At 39.6% G+C, this 16,418-nt stretch overlaps 1 protein-coding gene across 1 annotated transcript in view; it reads left to right on the top strand.

Annotated features, from left to right (window-relative positions):
- CDK15 (cyclin dependent kinase 15) overlaps positions 1-16,418 on the top strand; it is a 114,379-nt gene that overhangs the window by 63,177 nt on the left and 34,784 nt on the right. Inside the window, exons 13-14 of the mRNA XM_032638476.1 lie at positions 8,388-8,481; positions 15,050-15,113. Coding sequence (XP_032494367.1) covers positions 8,388-8,481; positions 15,050-15,113 — 158 coding nt within the window. The remainder of the gene's footprint in view (positions 1-8,387; positions 8,482-15,049; positions 15,114-16,418) is intronic.

Genomic DNA, 16,418 nt, shown 5'->3' with positions numbered 1-16,418 from the left:
GTATGGAGCACCCTGGTGGTAGATAAGGGTTACTTAGCAAGGTTTGTTTACATAGATTCTTCTTGGTGCCATCTCTACATATGTTGATAAGGTTATTCTCCCCTCCTGGGATGGGAATGGGGGAATCTTCATAAGGGGATTTTATGCCCTCCTTTCAGGCAGCTAGGGAGAAGCAAAGAGCTCATCCGGTGTTTGCTTTTTCTCAGTTGCCTTCAGCTCATAACAGTTCTTATGGCAGGGTGGCATATTTTGGGGTGACATTTTCCGTTCCCCTACAGAGTCAAGGTTTTAAAAGCCAAAGAAAAGCTGAGGAAATGTTCCAGACTGAAAAGAGATATGCCAACTAAGCACAATGCATGGTCCTAGATTGGATGTTGGGGGAGATGGAGCTAAAGAACACTACTGGGACAATCAGTGGGATTTAAATATGGACTGTAGATTAGATAGTACTATTGGAATTGATGTTAAATTTCCTGATTTTGATAATTGCACTGTTGTTATGTAAGAGAATGCTTTTGTACTTAGAAAATACATGTGGAAGTATTTAAGGGTGAAGAGTCATTGTATCTGCAACTTACTCTCCACTGCTTCAGAAAAAATAAATGATAGATAGATAGATAGATAGATAATATGATAAAACCAAAGAGGCAAAATATTGGCAATTGGTGAATCTGTTTGAAGGATATAAAAGAGTTCTTTCAGGCTTCCCTGGTGGCGCAGTGGTTGAGAGTCCGCCTGCCGATGCAGGGGACACGGATTTGTGCCCTGGTCCGGGAAGATCCCACATGCCGCGGAGCAGCTGGGCCCGTGAGCCATGGCCGTTGAGCCTGCACATCCGGAGCCTGTGCTCCGCAACGGGAGAGGCCACAGCAGTGAGAGGCCCGCGTACCGCAAAAAAAAAAAAGAGTTCTTTCTACTGTTTTTTTCAAAATTAAAGGTTAGCAAAAAATTGAGAAAAATCTGGTGTTTCACCAAAGATAGTGAACTAGCACTGGCTTTGTTAGAAGCACTGGCCCAGTACGTGATCAGTGTTTTCAATTATTTCCCATGTGTTCGAGAAGGGTGTGTATTCCTGAATTGTTGGGTATAGGTTTTTACATATGTTCAAAACTTCAAGGTTGTTAATTGTGTTATTCACATTGTCTTTATATAATTTTTGTCTGCTTAAGCTATCAGGGAAAGATGTATTGAAGTTGTTTGATATATTGTTGATTTGTCAACAATGAACAATTCTATTCATTTTTGCTTTATATACTTTGAAGCTATTTTCATTAAGTGCAAATAAATTTAAAACTGTTCATCATTCCTTCATGCACTTTAAATCTTACTTTTGGAATAATTTTCCTTTCTTTGGATATAAATCTTTTACAACTTTCTTTAGTGTGGGCCTGTTGGTGGCAAACTCTGCTTTCGTTTCTTAAGGTAAACTCTCATTGTTGAAAGGTAGTCATGCTAAGGTTTTAATTGTAGATTGACAGTTATTTTCTCTCAGAACTTTGGAGATACCATTTCCCCAGCTTTGTCTTCCGTTGCTGCTCTTGTGAAGATTGCTCTTAGCCTAATTGTAGAGAAGTTTACTTTTGGCCTTCTTGTCTTTCCCTTTTTGCAGGTGATCTCCCATTTTCTCTGGACGTTTTGAAGGATTTTTCCTTTGCCTTTGTTACTATGCAGTTTTCACTATAAGGTGTCTAGCGTGGACTTTTTTATTTACTTACCCTGCTTGTTGCATATTGTGCTTCTTCCAATGATGAATTCATGCTTTTCATCAGCCATTTTCTTTTTGAGTGTTGCCTCTATTCCATTCTCTCTTTCTGGAGCTCCAATGAAAGATTATTAGACTATGTCTTTCTATCATCCATGGTTCTTATCCTCTCTTTCATATTTTCAGTCTCCTTGACTTTCTGTGCTGCATTTGGATAATTTCTTCAGCTCATGTACTACTTCTTTAAATCTCTTTTAAACTATGTATCCCTTACTTTTTACTACATATACAAAAACATATGTTATTCCATTGATGAATAATGATGACACAGAATAAAAATACAGTTGTAAGTTAAAGTTATTGTCATTACTCTTATTGATTTCATTATTGTTGTTTGTCCAGTAAAACTCAAAAAGTAATGTAGAAATAGAATAATAGGCATTTTCCACTGTTTACTATATTTGTTCACTCTCTATGTAACTGTTAGATATTGGGTGTTTACCCTGGGATTCCTCTTCCCCATTTTTTTTTTTTTTTTCAGAATGATAAGAGGGAAATGGGCAGGGAAAAGATTACAACAGAAGAAAAGGGGAAAAAATCCTATTTTGCTAGGCATGCAACCCTGTAGGGTACAAACTGAATGCCTTTGTAGGAGGCAGGTGACAGTAGGTGAGCATTAGAGCCTTTCTCTTAATGAAACGAATTATAACACGCAGTGCAAGAGCCTCTCATTCACAGTAAACCGTGGGGAACAGGAGAGTCCGTGGGAAGCCCAAAGCAAACAGTTAGATTATGGAAAATATACAAGTAAGACATATTGGCTATTCCCAGCACTTACAACCAGCATCCTCTAATCTCCCAACATCTTTTCTTCTCTTTCTGCTACTTTTTCAGACCTTAAAAGATTCCATTAGCAACTTCAGTGAAGAGAAAAACTCAGTGTTTTAGGATGATTACACTGTTTTTGGTTTTGTTTTTACTTTTTTGTATTGTGTTAAAATATATATAACATAAAAATTACCATTTCAACTATTTTCAAATGTACATTTCAGTGGCATCAAGTACAGCCATCACCACTATCCATCTCCAGAACTTTTCATCATCCCAAAATGAATCCCTGTACCCATTAAACAATCACTCCCTGTTACTCCCTCCCCTCAGTCCCTAGCAACCACTATTCTACTTCCTGTCTCTATGAATTTGACCATGCTAGAACCTCACATAAGTGGAATCATACAATATTTATCCTTCCATGTCTGGCTTATTTCACTTAGCATAATGTTTTCTAGGTTCATCCATGTTGTAGTAAACTGGGATTTATTTTTTTTTAACATCTTTATTGGAGTATAATTGCTTTACAATGGTGTGTTAGTTTCTGCTTTATAACAAGGTAAAGCAGCTATACATATATCCCCAAATCTCCTCCCTCTTGCATCTCCCTCCCACCCTCCCCATTCCACCCCTCTAGGTGGTCACAAAGCACCGAGCTGATCTGTGCTATGCGGCTGCTTCCCACTAGCTATCTGTTTTACATTTGGTAGTATATATATGTCCATGCCACTCTCTCACTTCATCCCAGTTTGCCCTTCCCCCTCCCCGTGTCCTCAAGTCCATTCTCTACGTCTGTGTCTTTATTCCTGTCCTGCCCCTAGGTTCTTCAGAACCATGTAAACTGGGTTTTAAAGAAGGATTTATTTTGGTAGACAAGTCCTCTATTCAAAACTAACTGCAGGCAGCTGCTGGATTTAGGACTATGGAAAGTTGTCACTGCCTGAGAGATTCTTTATGGTCAGATTTCTTGCTGCAAACTTCCAAATATAAAGAGTGGCCCAGGGAAAGCAAATGGAAATATCGTGTCACTGCCATATATCATGCTGTTCTGAATTAATGTCAATAGTGAAAAATGAAATACTGATTCACTTCTCCCAAAAATGTTCTTATGTACTCCTTGCACCTCCCCAAACCTAAAACTCCTGAGATGGTTTATTTCTCCAGAGATTGCCTAAGGAATTTGAGGAATCTTTTTCTTTCTTATGGAAGAATTTGTTCATGCTCAGAATAGAGAAAAGACTAGGAAGAGAGCCAGAAAAAGCAGAAAATATGTAAGCTGTCTCGTCTAACTTGACTGGAGAACCACAGTTGGAGCAATAAAATGACCCATTGCATCTCTCCCTTCTGGAAGGGTTCACTCTTTGATATCACCAGGTCTTTTTTTCTCCTGCATGTGAAGTTCCGCTTCATCTACATGAGCTGCCCCAAGGGTATCTCCACAGAGCAGAAATCCTCTGAGAAGCCTAAAGATATGTAGGGTAAGAAGAGCCACAGGAATGAAGATTTAAGAACAAAACAGAGGAATAAAAGGAAATAGGAGCTGGTTCTCTATCTAGACCTGAATGTTCAGATTATTTAAAATGTTTGCTTTAAGGCTAGTCTGGGGTGGGCAAAATAGATGATAGCCACACAACTTGTTTACAAAGCAAATGAAAAAAAACAGTTCTGAAGAATAAATGAAAAAAATAGGAAGATGAATCAGATAGTTTTTGAAGAACAGTGCTTACCTGAAAAATATCTTTCCTTCTCAAACTTAAGGTGTACAGCCTTATTTTCTTACCAGTGCACTGATATTTATGATACGGATATGCTAGGTCCTGAAATACAATTGATTTAGGAATTTTGTTTGTCTTGTCAGTGTTCTAAGTGCATGGCACATGTGCGCACACACACACACACACACACACACACTATATATATATATATATATATATATATATATATATATATATAAACCTTAGACTCCAGATTGTTAGGTGAGAAAGGTTTTGACCTGCCCCAAGTGAAGCTTAAAAAGAAAGACTCAAGAGAATGCCTATATGGCACCAACCATACAAATGCAAATACAAATGGGAATTTCAACCAAATATTGGCATTTTATTTCTTAGTGCAAATATCTTGTGTTAGACTGCAGTACTTGCACAGTGGCCTTAAAGTCCAACTTTCTCCAATATGTTTACACCGTTGTGTACACTGTCCTAGTGGTACAGAAGGTAAAGGGCACTAAGAAACTGTGTAACGAAAGGGGCTTCCTTCTCGGCTCCCCACAGCCACCAGTATGAAAGGACATTAAAAAGGCAACAAGCTTTTTCTAAGCCATGAAAGCCTTTTGAGGGGAGAGAAAAAAGTGAACTACAGGCTTAAACCTAGCAATGACTATGATTTGAACCTTGTTTAAAATGCCCGCAGGCCTTCTGGTGATTTGTGAGCCCCTGGGTTTCTGGAAGGTGTTAGGGTACTGGATAGAGGGTTGGTTTAAGTCTTCAAAAGCTGTTACATTTCCATTTCTATTTTGTGTCAGTTAATAAACAATTACATGTTTCATACACACAGATACATAAACATGTGTGTGTGTGCGTGGGTGTGTGTGTGTTTTGCTTCAAAATGAAATGATTTGAGACCTTTCAAGTATGCATAGACAAGGCATGAGGGGAGGTGGATGGAGACCGTTTGACGGTATTCACCACCTCAGTTTTTCAGCTGGCTTATCTCACTGTTGACCATTGCTAGCAACCAGGATGTTTTTTAACCGTTTGACAGTTTCCTATTACTTTTATTATTCTCCATGTATTGTTTCATTTTTACCTTTTATATCTGTTGCTTTAAAGGCAAGAAGCAAAAAGACCATGGATATTTAAAAACAAGCTAGTAAGCAGCCTTAAAATGATAATAATTCTAAAAATTCACCTCAAGATACTGTGCACCAGATTCTTAAGCTATATTTGCCTGATCAAAATTCTTTTCTTTTTTCTTTTTTTGGCCGTGCTGGCTTATGGGATCTTAGTTCCCCCACCAGGGGTTGAAGCCGGGCCCCAGCAGTGGAAGCGCCGAGTCCTAACCACTGGACCTCCAGGGAATTCCCAGAATTCTTATGTCACATATCAAGATGTCTCTTGTACATGAAAGATCAGTAAAAAGAAAATATCGTGGCCATTTAATCTAAATTAGCTTTTTAACAACTAGGGATAAAGACAACCTGTTGTTTGAGGAAAAAAACCAAAAACCTACCTGCAAAACTTAGTCTGATACCTCTTATTTATATGTATACAAAATTCTAAGAATTAGCTAATTGATTATTTTACATGCAAACCAAATATTAGGTCATGAAAATAGTTTTTGTGTCTTTTTTTTTTTTTTTTTTTTTTTTTTTTGCCGTACATGGGCCTCTCACTGTTGTGGCCTCTCCCGTTGCGGAGCACAGGCTCCAGACGCGCAGGCTCAGCAGCCATGGCTCACGGGCCCAGCCGCTCCACGGCATGTGGGATCCTCCTGGACCGGGGCACGAACCCGTGACCCCTGCATCGGCAGGCAGACTCTCAACCACTGCGCCACCAGGGAAGCCCGTTTTTGTGTCTTTTGAGGTGATAAGATACAGTTAAATGTCAGCCTTTCTTTTAATATATATTCTCTCCCCAAACCAGACACAAGATAAAAATTATTCTTAAACTTGTTTATCAAGAAATCTGCTTTCTCCTACACAAAGTAAGTTAAATAGCATGTGTCTACAGTCAGATGGAAAAAGTAAAAATTTGTCATATGTAATAAATACGTATGAATAATATTAAAGACCCTTTTAAAATGAACTTCATAATAAATCTTTAATAATATGATGATCTATAATAAAATGTTTTACTGAGGGCTTCCCTGGTGGCTCAGTGGTTAAGAATCCGCCTGCCAATGCAGGGCACATGGGTTCGAGCCCTGGTCCGGGAAGATCCCACATACCGCAGAGCAACTAAGCCCGTGCGCCACAACCACTGAGCCTGCGCTCTAGAGCCCGCGAGCCGCAACTACTGAGCCCGTGTGCCGCAACTACTGAAGCCCACGCGCCTAGAGCCCGTGCTCTGCAATAAGAGAAGCCACCGCAATGAGAAGCCCGCGCACCGCAACGAAGAGTAGCCCCTGCTCACCACCATTAGAGAAAGCCCACGCAGCAATGAAGACCCAACACAGCCAAAAAAAAAAAAAGAAAATGTTTTACTGACATTTTCTTCTTTATCATGCCACAGCAAAACGTCTAGACGATTAAGGGAGTTTGCGAGATTATGTGTTATGGTGAAAGGGATTTGGCATCAAAACTCGGGAAGTATTAGACCATGGGGATAATCTCTGTAATCAGTCACCTGAAGCATTCTCAAAAGACTTGTAAGAGTTGGGACTTCCCTGCTGGCACAGTGGTTAAGAATCTGCCTGCCAATGCAGGGGACAGGGGCTCAAGACCTGGTCCGGGAAGATCCCACATGCCACAGAGCAACTAAGCCCATGCACCACAACTACTGAGCCTGTGCTCTAGAGCCCACGAGCCACAACTACTGAGCCCACGTGCCACAGCTACTGAAGCCCCCATGCCTAGAGCCCGTGCTCTGAAACAAAAGAAGCCACCTCAATGAGAAGCACGTGCACCACAACGAAGAGTAGCCCCCGCTCGCTGCAACTAGAGAAAGCCAGCGTGCAGCAACGAAGACCCAACGCAGCCAAAACTAAATAAATAAAGATTTGTAAGAGTAAAAGTGTGCATTATTAGCAAAATAAATCTTACTTCTTACTCTTCCTGAGGAATTATCCTCCAGTTTGACTAAGTAGGAAAGAAAATTTATATTTCTCCCTATTTAATCTATTTTAAGTTGCACATTCTCTGTTAAATCAGGATGCATCTTAAAATCAGTAGCATCTTACAGTAGCCGTCAGCCATGCTTCAGTTATGACTGTAGTTACCATTGTACATGTGTGGACATCAAACATGGCAGCATCAAAACTTGCAGAATGGGTGTCAGTAACTTGGAAGACAGGAGACCTCTTTTTTTTTTTTTTGTTAACCCCTAGGAACCAAATGGTTGTGGAGAAGGTGTGAATCAGACATGTTTAGCAACATTCTTTAAGCTGGAGTCAAAAGTTGGCTAACACGTAACTGCAAGGTCAGCTTAGGAGCCCCAGCACCAATGACTCTTGGTTGTTTTATGGCTTATTCTAAGAAATGCTGTATCATCAAACTCCTGACGATACCGTCAAAGGACGATACCATGGATAAACACAGACATCAAAGAGTCTGAGTTAAATGCTGAATGTCAAAAAGTTTGATGAGTACCGAAACCAATTTCTTCCACTTAATATTCCATTTTTTTTTGCATGTACAAGTATGATATATGGTGAAATAATCTGTCTAATTAAATTTGTAACAGCCCTTTCAATGAATATGAAGGAAACATTCTGATCACCACAGTTTAACTTGTGGGGTTTTTTGTTTGTTTTTCTTTGGGTTTCTTAAAAGTACATACAATAATGATGCTTCTTACAATGATAGCATCTTAGTTTCAGTGAAAGAGGGTATTCAGTTTGGAGATTCAGTACTTTCTCCTCCTCTCAGAAGATAGATTGTTAATGAGCTTGAATGAACTCAAATGCTTGCTTTCTATACTGTGTTCCTAAATGCCCGTTGCGTTCCATTTTAACAAAAAGCTGCAGGCTGTTTTTATTTTTGTTTAACATAGGGACTTTTTCTGCCAAGACTTTTCATACTATGTGGCCCCTATCTAATTGTCCTCAGAGTATTTCTTGGGAGGTGAAATGCTAGTAGTTCAGTTTTGCACGTATGGGTTCCTTGAAAGCATTGGGTTGACTCTTATTTCTTTGTTAGGGGTGCAGGCTGCATCTTTATTGAAATGTTCCAGGGTCAACCCTTGTTTCCTGGGGTTTCCAACATCCTTGAACAGCTGGAGAAGATCTGGGAGGTAAGAGAAGAATTCCTCTTAGGAAGAAAAAAAATATATGCATTACAAACTTTGAACCAAATTTTCCTTAGAGACAAATGAAGCAGTCCATCTGCTTTGAGAGAGTAAGCCATATTTTAAGGGTTGTGGAAACTGTGGTATTTGCCAGGGGCATAAGCACCTTGGGAATGAGTGGTCAGGACCCCGCCCCCCCACCCCCGTTGTCCCGTGGCAGCCCATGAATCCACTTGCTTCCGGTGATTATTGTCTCAACCTCCCAGGGTAGTTTCTGCCATTACTAATTAAACACATCCCTGCCCTGCCACCCCCAGCTCTAAGTCTACACTATATTTGGCCCTGGATCTTTGTCAACTGAAGACAAGGCACTGAATTTTCATAGAACCCTGATAAAACAAAGGCTTCCTGTGTTAGTGTGAGAGAAGTATGCCGTGTATCATGCTCCTCCAAAACCAGATTCCTAAGGTAACAGGGTGCTTTTGTGTGTGTGGTTCCATTTCTTTATTCATTATTTATCCCTCCCTCATTTGCACCATTATGTACTTCATTTTTATGTCCCTGGTAGCTTATATGCCATGTGCTATAGTCATTTATATATTGCTGTCTTTTTTTTTGATGATTTTTAAATTGTGGTTAAATATATATAGCATAAAATTTACCATTCTAACCATTTTTAAGGATACAATTCATAGCATTAAATGCATTCACATTGCCATGGAACCATCACCACCGTCCATTTCCCAAACTTTTTCATCATCCCAAACAGAAGCTCTGTATCCACGCAGCCAGCTCCCCATTTTCCCTGCCCCCAGCCCCTGGTAACCTCTCGTCAACCTTCCGTCTCCATGAATTTGCCCATTCTAGGTTTTCATATAAGTAGAATCTTAACAGGATTTGTCCTTTGTGCTTGGCTTATTTCACTTAGTGTAATGTTTTCAAGATCCATCCATATTGTAGCATGTGTCAAGTGCTTTAAACTGGGGTGGGGGGAGGGTATCGCTTGTATCCTGGATTCTGCTCCCTTTCAGGTTTGCTTGCTTCAAGCAAGCATCTAGAGCATACTTGCTAACAGCTTCCCAATCGGGTATCTTGGGAAATATTGCAGAGTAGGATTTTTGTGTGCAGATGAGGAAACTTGTCTTTTCTCAAACTTCTTTATGATTTTGATTCAGTGGCCCCAAATATTTTGCCTTTCCAGGAATGGTATAAAAGTTTCATTTTCGAATTGTGTCTCCACTGTGGAGTCCTTCATTTATTTTAAAAAAAAAGCTGAGTTTATCTTTAATACACACATGAAGGTGAGGAAAATCCTCAGGGAACATTTAGGAAAAGGGAAGAGCTAGTTGCTAGTGTCTGCAGGGTCAATGGCTCACCTTTATGAAGATATTCTGTGCAAACCAGTCTAAGGCTACAGATTCATGACCCAGAAAACATTGTGCTTTGTGAATGTCAAAATAAAGTAAAATGTCCTTGGTGAAATTAAGACATTTTATAGAGATTAATCACTGCCATTAAGCTTTCTTTTGGAAACATTGGGGATACTATGGAGGAACATAGGAAAAATTGGGATGCGTTCACAAACTAAAAAAAAAACATTTTTCAAGCCAAAAGTTGTTTTTTTTCCTCAAAACTACCCTGCAAGACCAAGAACTGCTACCTTCAAAAAGTATCATTGGATGATATCATCATCTAAACTGGAGGCAGCCTAATGTAATTAATGGCTTTAGAGTCGAAGACCAGCATTTGAATTCCAGCCACTTTTTAGTGAGACGAACGTGTACAAGTTAGGTAGTCCCTCTGAACTCCAGTTTCCTCACTTGTTTATGGGGCTAGCGATAATGACTTTCTAACCTTTCTGTGAGAATTTCATAAGATCAAATGCATCACAAGCCCCATGTGCCATAAGTGATCGATAAATGTTTGCTTTCTCTCTCATAGAAATTATTTTCATAGAGATGTTTCAATGACCAAACCGTTAACAGGCATTTCCTAATATTTCACCTAATTGTTCTGTTCTCCCGCTTAATATTACTTCTTGTCCACGTTAGAGGAAGCTCAGCTAGCACTGCCTAGACCAGACCCTGCAGTGATCTTTTACACATTTGAAAAGTTTTTCCTAGCCATTAAATGAGGACACAATATTTATTGGACACTCATTGTCTTATAAGATGTTACAAGGCGTGGAAAAGTGGAAAGAATAGGAAAAATGCATGAGCTATGCTTTCACCTGTTGTTCAGTCTAGGTGGGGTGATGGGTGGAATATAAGTAAATATATGTAAAACAAACATAACCTATGTATAGATGCAAAAAGATGTATGTATATATAGATAGTTAATAAAAATTATAATACTAGCTAAATTATAATAACATATAACTTATAAATTTATAAATATAAATTATAAAAGAGCTAAGGTATGCTATTAGGATATTTGAAGAGTTATATACAAACTGATTTTTTTACATTACTTCCTATTTTAAAATGATTGTTTTCTTAAAAGCAATCATTTTACAGTTCTTTGCATTTAGCATAGCACTTAGAAATCATGGGACAGAAAGAATGAGTTAGACGTTTCCCAGGACCTGATGGCTCTCTAGTTATTAGTTCAAGTTTCCGGGACTGGTCTTGGTGGCTGACGCTGGCCATCTGAAGATGTTTTACGTAATTCAGTAAGTGAAAATTTTGGACTTGTATCTAGATATAAAGTACCAAAACTTGAGTGATGCAGCCAAAACAAATGTGTCTTAACAAATGGGTCCAACAGGTCCTGCCCAGGAAGCCATGTTCACGTCTACCATTATTCTTATCACACTGCAATAAATCAGAAGGACTTTATTTTGACATTTATGACAACTCATTACAAATATAAAACAAGTAAACACATTAGAAATAAAACTGGCTTGGTGTTAGTAGACATGAATTCTGAACCCAGCCCTAACTTCAGGTTAGGTGGTAACGCAAGTCTCATAATTTATCTCCCTGGGTCTCTAGCATCTTAAAGTATATTTGATTTTCTGACTCCATGAACTTGTGACCTCTTTGAACAAAGTGTTAAGAGAATATTGTAGCTTCTATCTTTTTTTTTTTTTTTTTTTTTTTTGCGGTACACGGGCCTCTCACTGTTGTGGCCTCTCCCGTCATGGAGCACACGCTCCGGACGCGCAGGCTCAGCGGCCATGGCTCACGGGCCCAGCCGCTCCGCGGCATGTGGGATCTTCCCGGACCGGGGCACGAACCCATGTCCCCTGCATCGGCAGGCGGACTCTCAACCACTGTGCCACCAGGGAAGCCCAAGGCCACAGTTTTGTTACCACATATCTGTAGTTCCGTGCTCTGAGGACAAAGAGAGAACCACATTCAGCAGTGTGTTATCTCTTACACTACTACATCCCAAGCAGCTTGGAAATTCAAACATTACAAATGGCTCCTGAGTTGTGTTTTACTAAAGGTGGTCTATTTCGGGTTCTATGATACTTGATGTAGGAATTGCTTCTTTGAAAGCAATGGTCTAGTCTACATCTCTCAACCTCTAATCACAACTTTTCTTTACATTTATTCTGAGATCTCACACTTAGGAATAAAGACATAATAATAAGTCCTGAATTTTTATTTTACCATCTTTCTGAAATGCCTCCGTGTGTGTGTGTGTGTGTGTGTGTGTGTGTGTTTACATCTGAATGGCTGTCATCAATTTTTAATCAATTTTTTAGAAATCTAATTCTTTCAATAAGTACTTTTAGCAAATAATACCAGATGTGGTTCTAAAATCAGAATAAAATAAACGATGCAGACTTTAAAGCCATTAATCAAAATGCCTTCAGTTTCCATTCCAACAAAGGCAGAAAACAGCCCTTGCAGCCCACTGTGGTTTCAAACACAGCACTCACTAGCTGCCTTTTAAGAGCCTTCAGGGAGGGAGTAAATCAACAATTTTTGGTTTTCAGTTTCCCAGTCAGTGAAGCGGAGATTGAGTACAAGTGAAAATGAATTCAATAACTTTCAAATAAAAACTGAGCATCAAATTTCCAAATAAAGGATATTGAATTTTTGTTTAAACTTTTAAAATCTCAGGCTTAAAGCTTTTAGCACAATATTCCAGAATTGTTGGTACCCATTTTGTTGGCTTTAATTACACAATAATACAAAGTAACCAACAATTCTGGTAACTTTCACCTTAGTGAAAATATGGATATGGTCGTTATTTATTTCCTTTGTCGCTTTCTCTTCATTATATTTACTTTCTTTCATTGTGCTTTGCCAGGCAACAGAAGACGTAGGGGTACATGTGAATCATCCCACCCACTTGTTCACATGCACATCTGTGCAAATACATAAGATGGTAGGTTAACAAAGAAGAATTAGCTTCCCATCCTCTGGCCCTCTCCCACAAAAGAAGAATTAGTCCAGTTGGTTTTTCAAAATGGATTCCAGGATTCTTAGTGTTCCCTCCGGCTCAGGGTGGCTGCTAGGAAAAGCCTGTAATCCTCTCAGTAGCTTTTCAGTTTGTTTAGGGAATGGATCAAAGAAAGAAGCTTCTACTGGGTGGCTTAATTTTTTTATTATGGGAGGGAAAATGGCGCTTCAGTGTCTTTTGTTTGAGGACAAGCTTAACAGACACCAAAGAGTGTACTTCTCGGCTAGAGTCCTGGTCAGCAAGCTGGTAAATATTAAGAGCCTTCTGGATTCCTCATTGATTATTGTCAGTCATTGTTGGGCAGTTGACTTCCTGCCATAACAATTGGGCCAGCATCTGTATCCAGCATTTTACAAATGGATTCACTAGGCTTTTTCTATGAGAGATGCTTCTATAAAGACTTGTACTGAGATATGCTTCTAAGAAGAGTTATATTGTAGCGGTGTATGAAAACTACTAGTGTTTTATTAATATTTCACAAAAACAATATTATTCTGGCTCCTAGATATAACTGACATTGGGCTTTTATGACTGTCTTAAAAGAATGGTAAGATTTTGCCTACAAGGGAACTCACAGTAACAGCACCATCTAAAATCTGAAGTGTTTGTCTTTATACTCCAAAAGACTTTTCATAGTAATTAAAAACTAAAGCTTCAATTTGGTAATCCAAAGCACACGTGAGCTCTTTTTCAAGTGATGTTGTTAATGTTACTATCCACCAGTTAAAAACCAAGTACCATATTCCAAGCTGCTGGGCCACAGAGAAAACAAGCAGATGAGATGAATTTGGTAGAAAAGACTAGAGTTAGGTTTGGGATCATTTTTAGCCAACATTCCACTGCTTAAAGGTCAGTAATCTGAATCCTTTTTAATTTGAGCACATCGGGGAACAGCTGAATGCCCATGCTGAGGCATAATTTAAACTGTCAAGTGTCTCCTGTTGAGACATATATATATAAATACAGTCATCTGATGTAAGGCAAAGGGATACTTTATCACTCCTGGCTTTTTCTATTCCTAACTCCCAATGCAGCATCCTAATGTATGGTGATCATGCAGTACAGAAGACATAGCTCGTTTTACTGTGCTTCACCTTATAGCACTTTGCAGACATTGCTTTTTTTTTTTTTTTTTAACAAATTGAAGGTTTGTGGCAACCCTGCGCTGTCAGATGATGGTTAGCAATTTTTAGTGAGGAAACATTTTTAAATTAAGATATGTACATTGGTTTTTTAAATTAAGGTATGTGCATTGCTCTGTTATGCACTTAATAGACCATAGTATAGTGTAAACATAACTTTTATATACATCAGGAAACCGAAAATTTGTGTGACTCACTTTACTACAATATTAACTTTATTTGTAGTACCAAACCCATAATATCCCAAGGTAGGTCTGTAGATATTTGGGGATGAGAATATGACTTTAAGCAAGGTCATATGATCTGTATTAGTCAGAGATCTCCAGAGAAACAAAACCAATAGGAGACATGTATGTATTTGTGTGTATGTGTATGTGTGTGTGTGTACGTATGTGTGTGTATCTCTTGTGATTCATTATGGGAATTGGCTCATGTGATTTCATGGAGGCTGAGATATGTCCTCTGCAAGCTGGAGAACTAGGAAAGCTGGTGGTATAATTCAGTCTAAGGGGACCACTGGTTTAAGTCCCAGAATCTGAAGGCCAGAGAACTAGGAGCTCCAATGTCCAAAGGCAAGAGAAGACAATGTCCCAGCTCAAGAAGAAAGAGAGAAAATTTGCTCTTCCTCCACCTTTTTGTTCTATTCAGGTCCTCTACCAATTGGATGATGCCACCCTCATTGGTGAGGGCCAATCTCTTTATTCAGTCTACTGATTCAATTACTAATCTCTTCCAGAAACACCCTCACAGACACCCCAGACATAATGTTTTACCGGCTATCTTGGGCATCCTTTAGCCCAGTCATGTTGACACATAGGACCATAGAAATACACTGCAGTTTTGCCCATGAAACTGCAAATGTTGGAAACACTGAAGTTTCTTTCTTTAACACATCAGCTGGCATAATGTGACATACATTCATTTCTTCCCTCTTCCTCCCTGATGTGTCCTTCATACCTGCTCCATCCACCTCATCTCCCCCTCATCTTTCTTTGTCTTTCTTTGGCTTTATATAGGTGTTGGGAGTCCCTACAGAGGATAACTGGCCTGGAGTTTCCAAGCTACCTAACTACAATCCAGGTAATATTGACTTGAGCCTCCGAAAGCTCTGAGAATTAGCAGTGTGAGAGCACTGGCCCCACAAACAGAGTGTCCCTCTTTAATTGTTAACAGTGTAGATAGCTCTAGACAGATTTTTAGACTCATATTCCCTGACTAATCTTTTTATGAGGAGGACGTCATTGAAATAGTAGTTGAGATTAGATCAGTTCTCCAACTCTGTAAAACACAAGTAACAAGCTGAATAACAATCTGGAATGACTGTTACTGTGGACTCCACAACCATTTCCAAATACCCAATGGCTTAAAAGGACAACTCAAAAGATGGTCTCATTTTTGAGCCCAGTGACTATCATTGAGTTTATTTGCTAGGTTATTGTATCTCGTAAAGTATAAAAAGAAAGCTAATACAATAGTGGGGAAGTAAAGGCTCACTGGGCCTAGGACAGGCCAGGTGACATGTCTCTAGATTGTATCAGAGTTCATCCATTGTCTCCAAACCTAACACTTGGTTATTTTCTGTCACACATTTCGTCCTCCAATACTGGCTCCTGGGGGTGGAAGTGTTGCCATGGGGGATGTCTTTGAGAAATGGTCCCAAGAGCATGCCAGAGAGGTCAGATTACCCAGCTGTCACTTTAAGGACATTGAGACAGAAGAGAGGAGGCAAGCAATGAGCTATAGAATGAAGGACCATATCAGAGGTTGAGAAGCAAGTAATGGCCATACCAGAGCTGGACTCTTGCAGGAAGGATTAAAGGGGAGGTAAATAGGTACAAATTAGGGAGAATGTGGCCCAAGTCTGATTTTCCAGGTCTCTATATTATTCCACTGTCCCATAACTAAAAATGGAATTTCCCCAAGTTGTTGTCATTACTAACTTTGGTATGAGGTTATCCTGGAAGGGTTTTTTGAGAGCAAGAAATTGTAAGGAGATTTCAAAGACAATTAAAATGGCAAACATGGGCTTCCCTGGTGGTACAGTGGTTGAGAGTCCGCCTGCCGATGCAGGGGACACGGGCTCGAGCCCTTGTCCGGGAAGATCCCACATGCCGCGGAGCGGCTGGGCCCGTGAGCCATGGCCGCTGAGCCTGTGCGTCTGGAGCCTGTGCTCCGCAACGGGAGAGGCCACAGCAGTGAGAGGCCGGCGTACCAAAAAAAAAAAAAAAAAACGGAAAACAAAAGACATAGGAGGATGGGAATTTTTTACTTTTTTCTCCAGCATCTAATAGTTTTGCTCAAACAGCTATACATAGGGTTCAGGCATCTTGAACTGACCAGGATTGTGGAAAACCTATACCAGCTAAAGACCAACTGTAAAGTCAT

Source organism: Phocoena sinus, chromosome 7 (genome assembly GCF_008692025.1).
Source record: "Phocoena sinus isolate mPhoSin1 chromosome 7, mPhoSin1.pri, whole genome shotgun sequence".
In the NCBI taxonomy this organism is placed as follows: domain Eukaryota; kingdom Metazoa; phylum Chordata; class Mammalia; order Artiodactyla; family Phocoenidae; genus Phocoena; species Phocoena sinus.
This window is presented reverse-complemented; position numbering and strand designations above follow the sequence as displayed.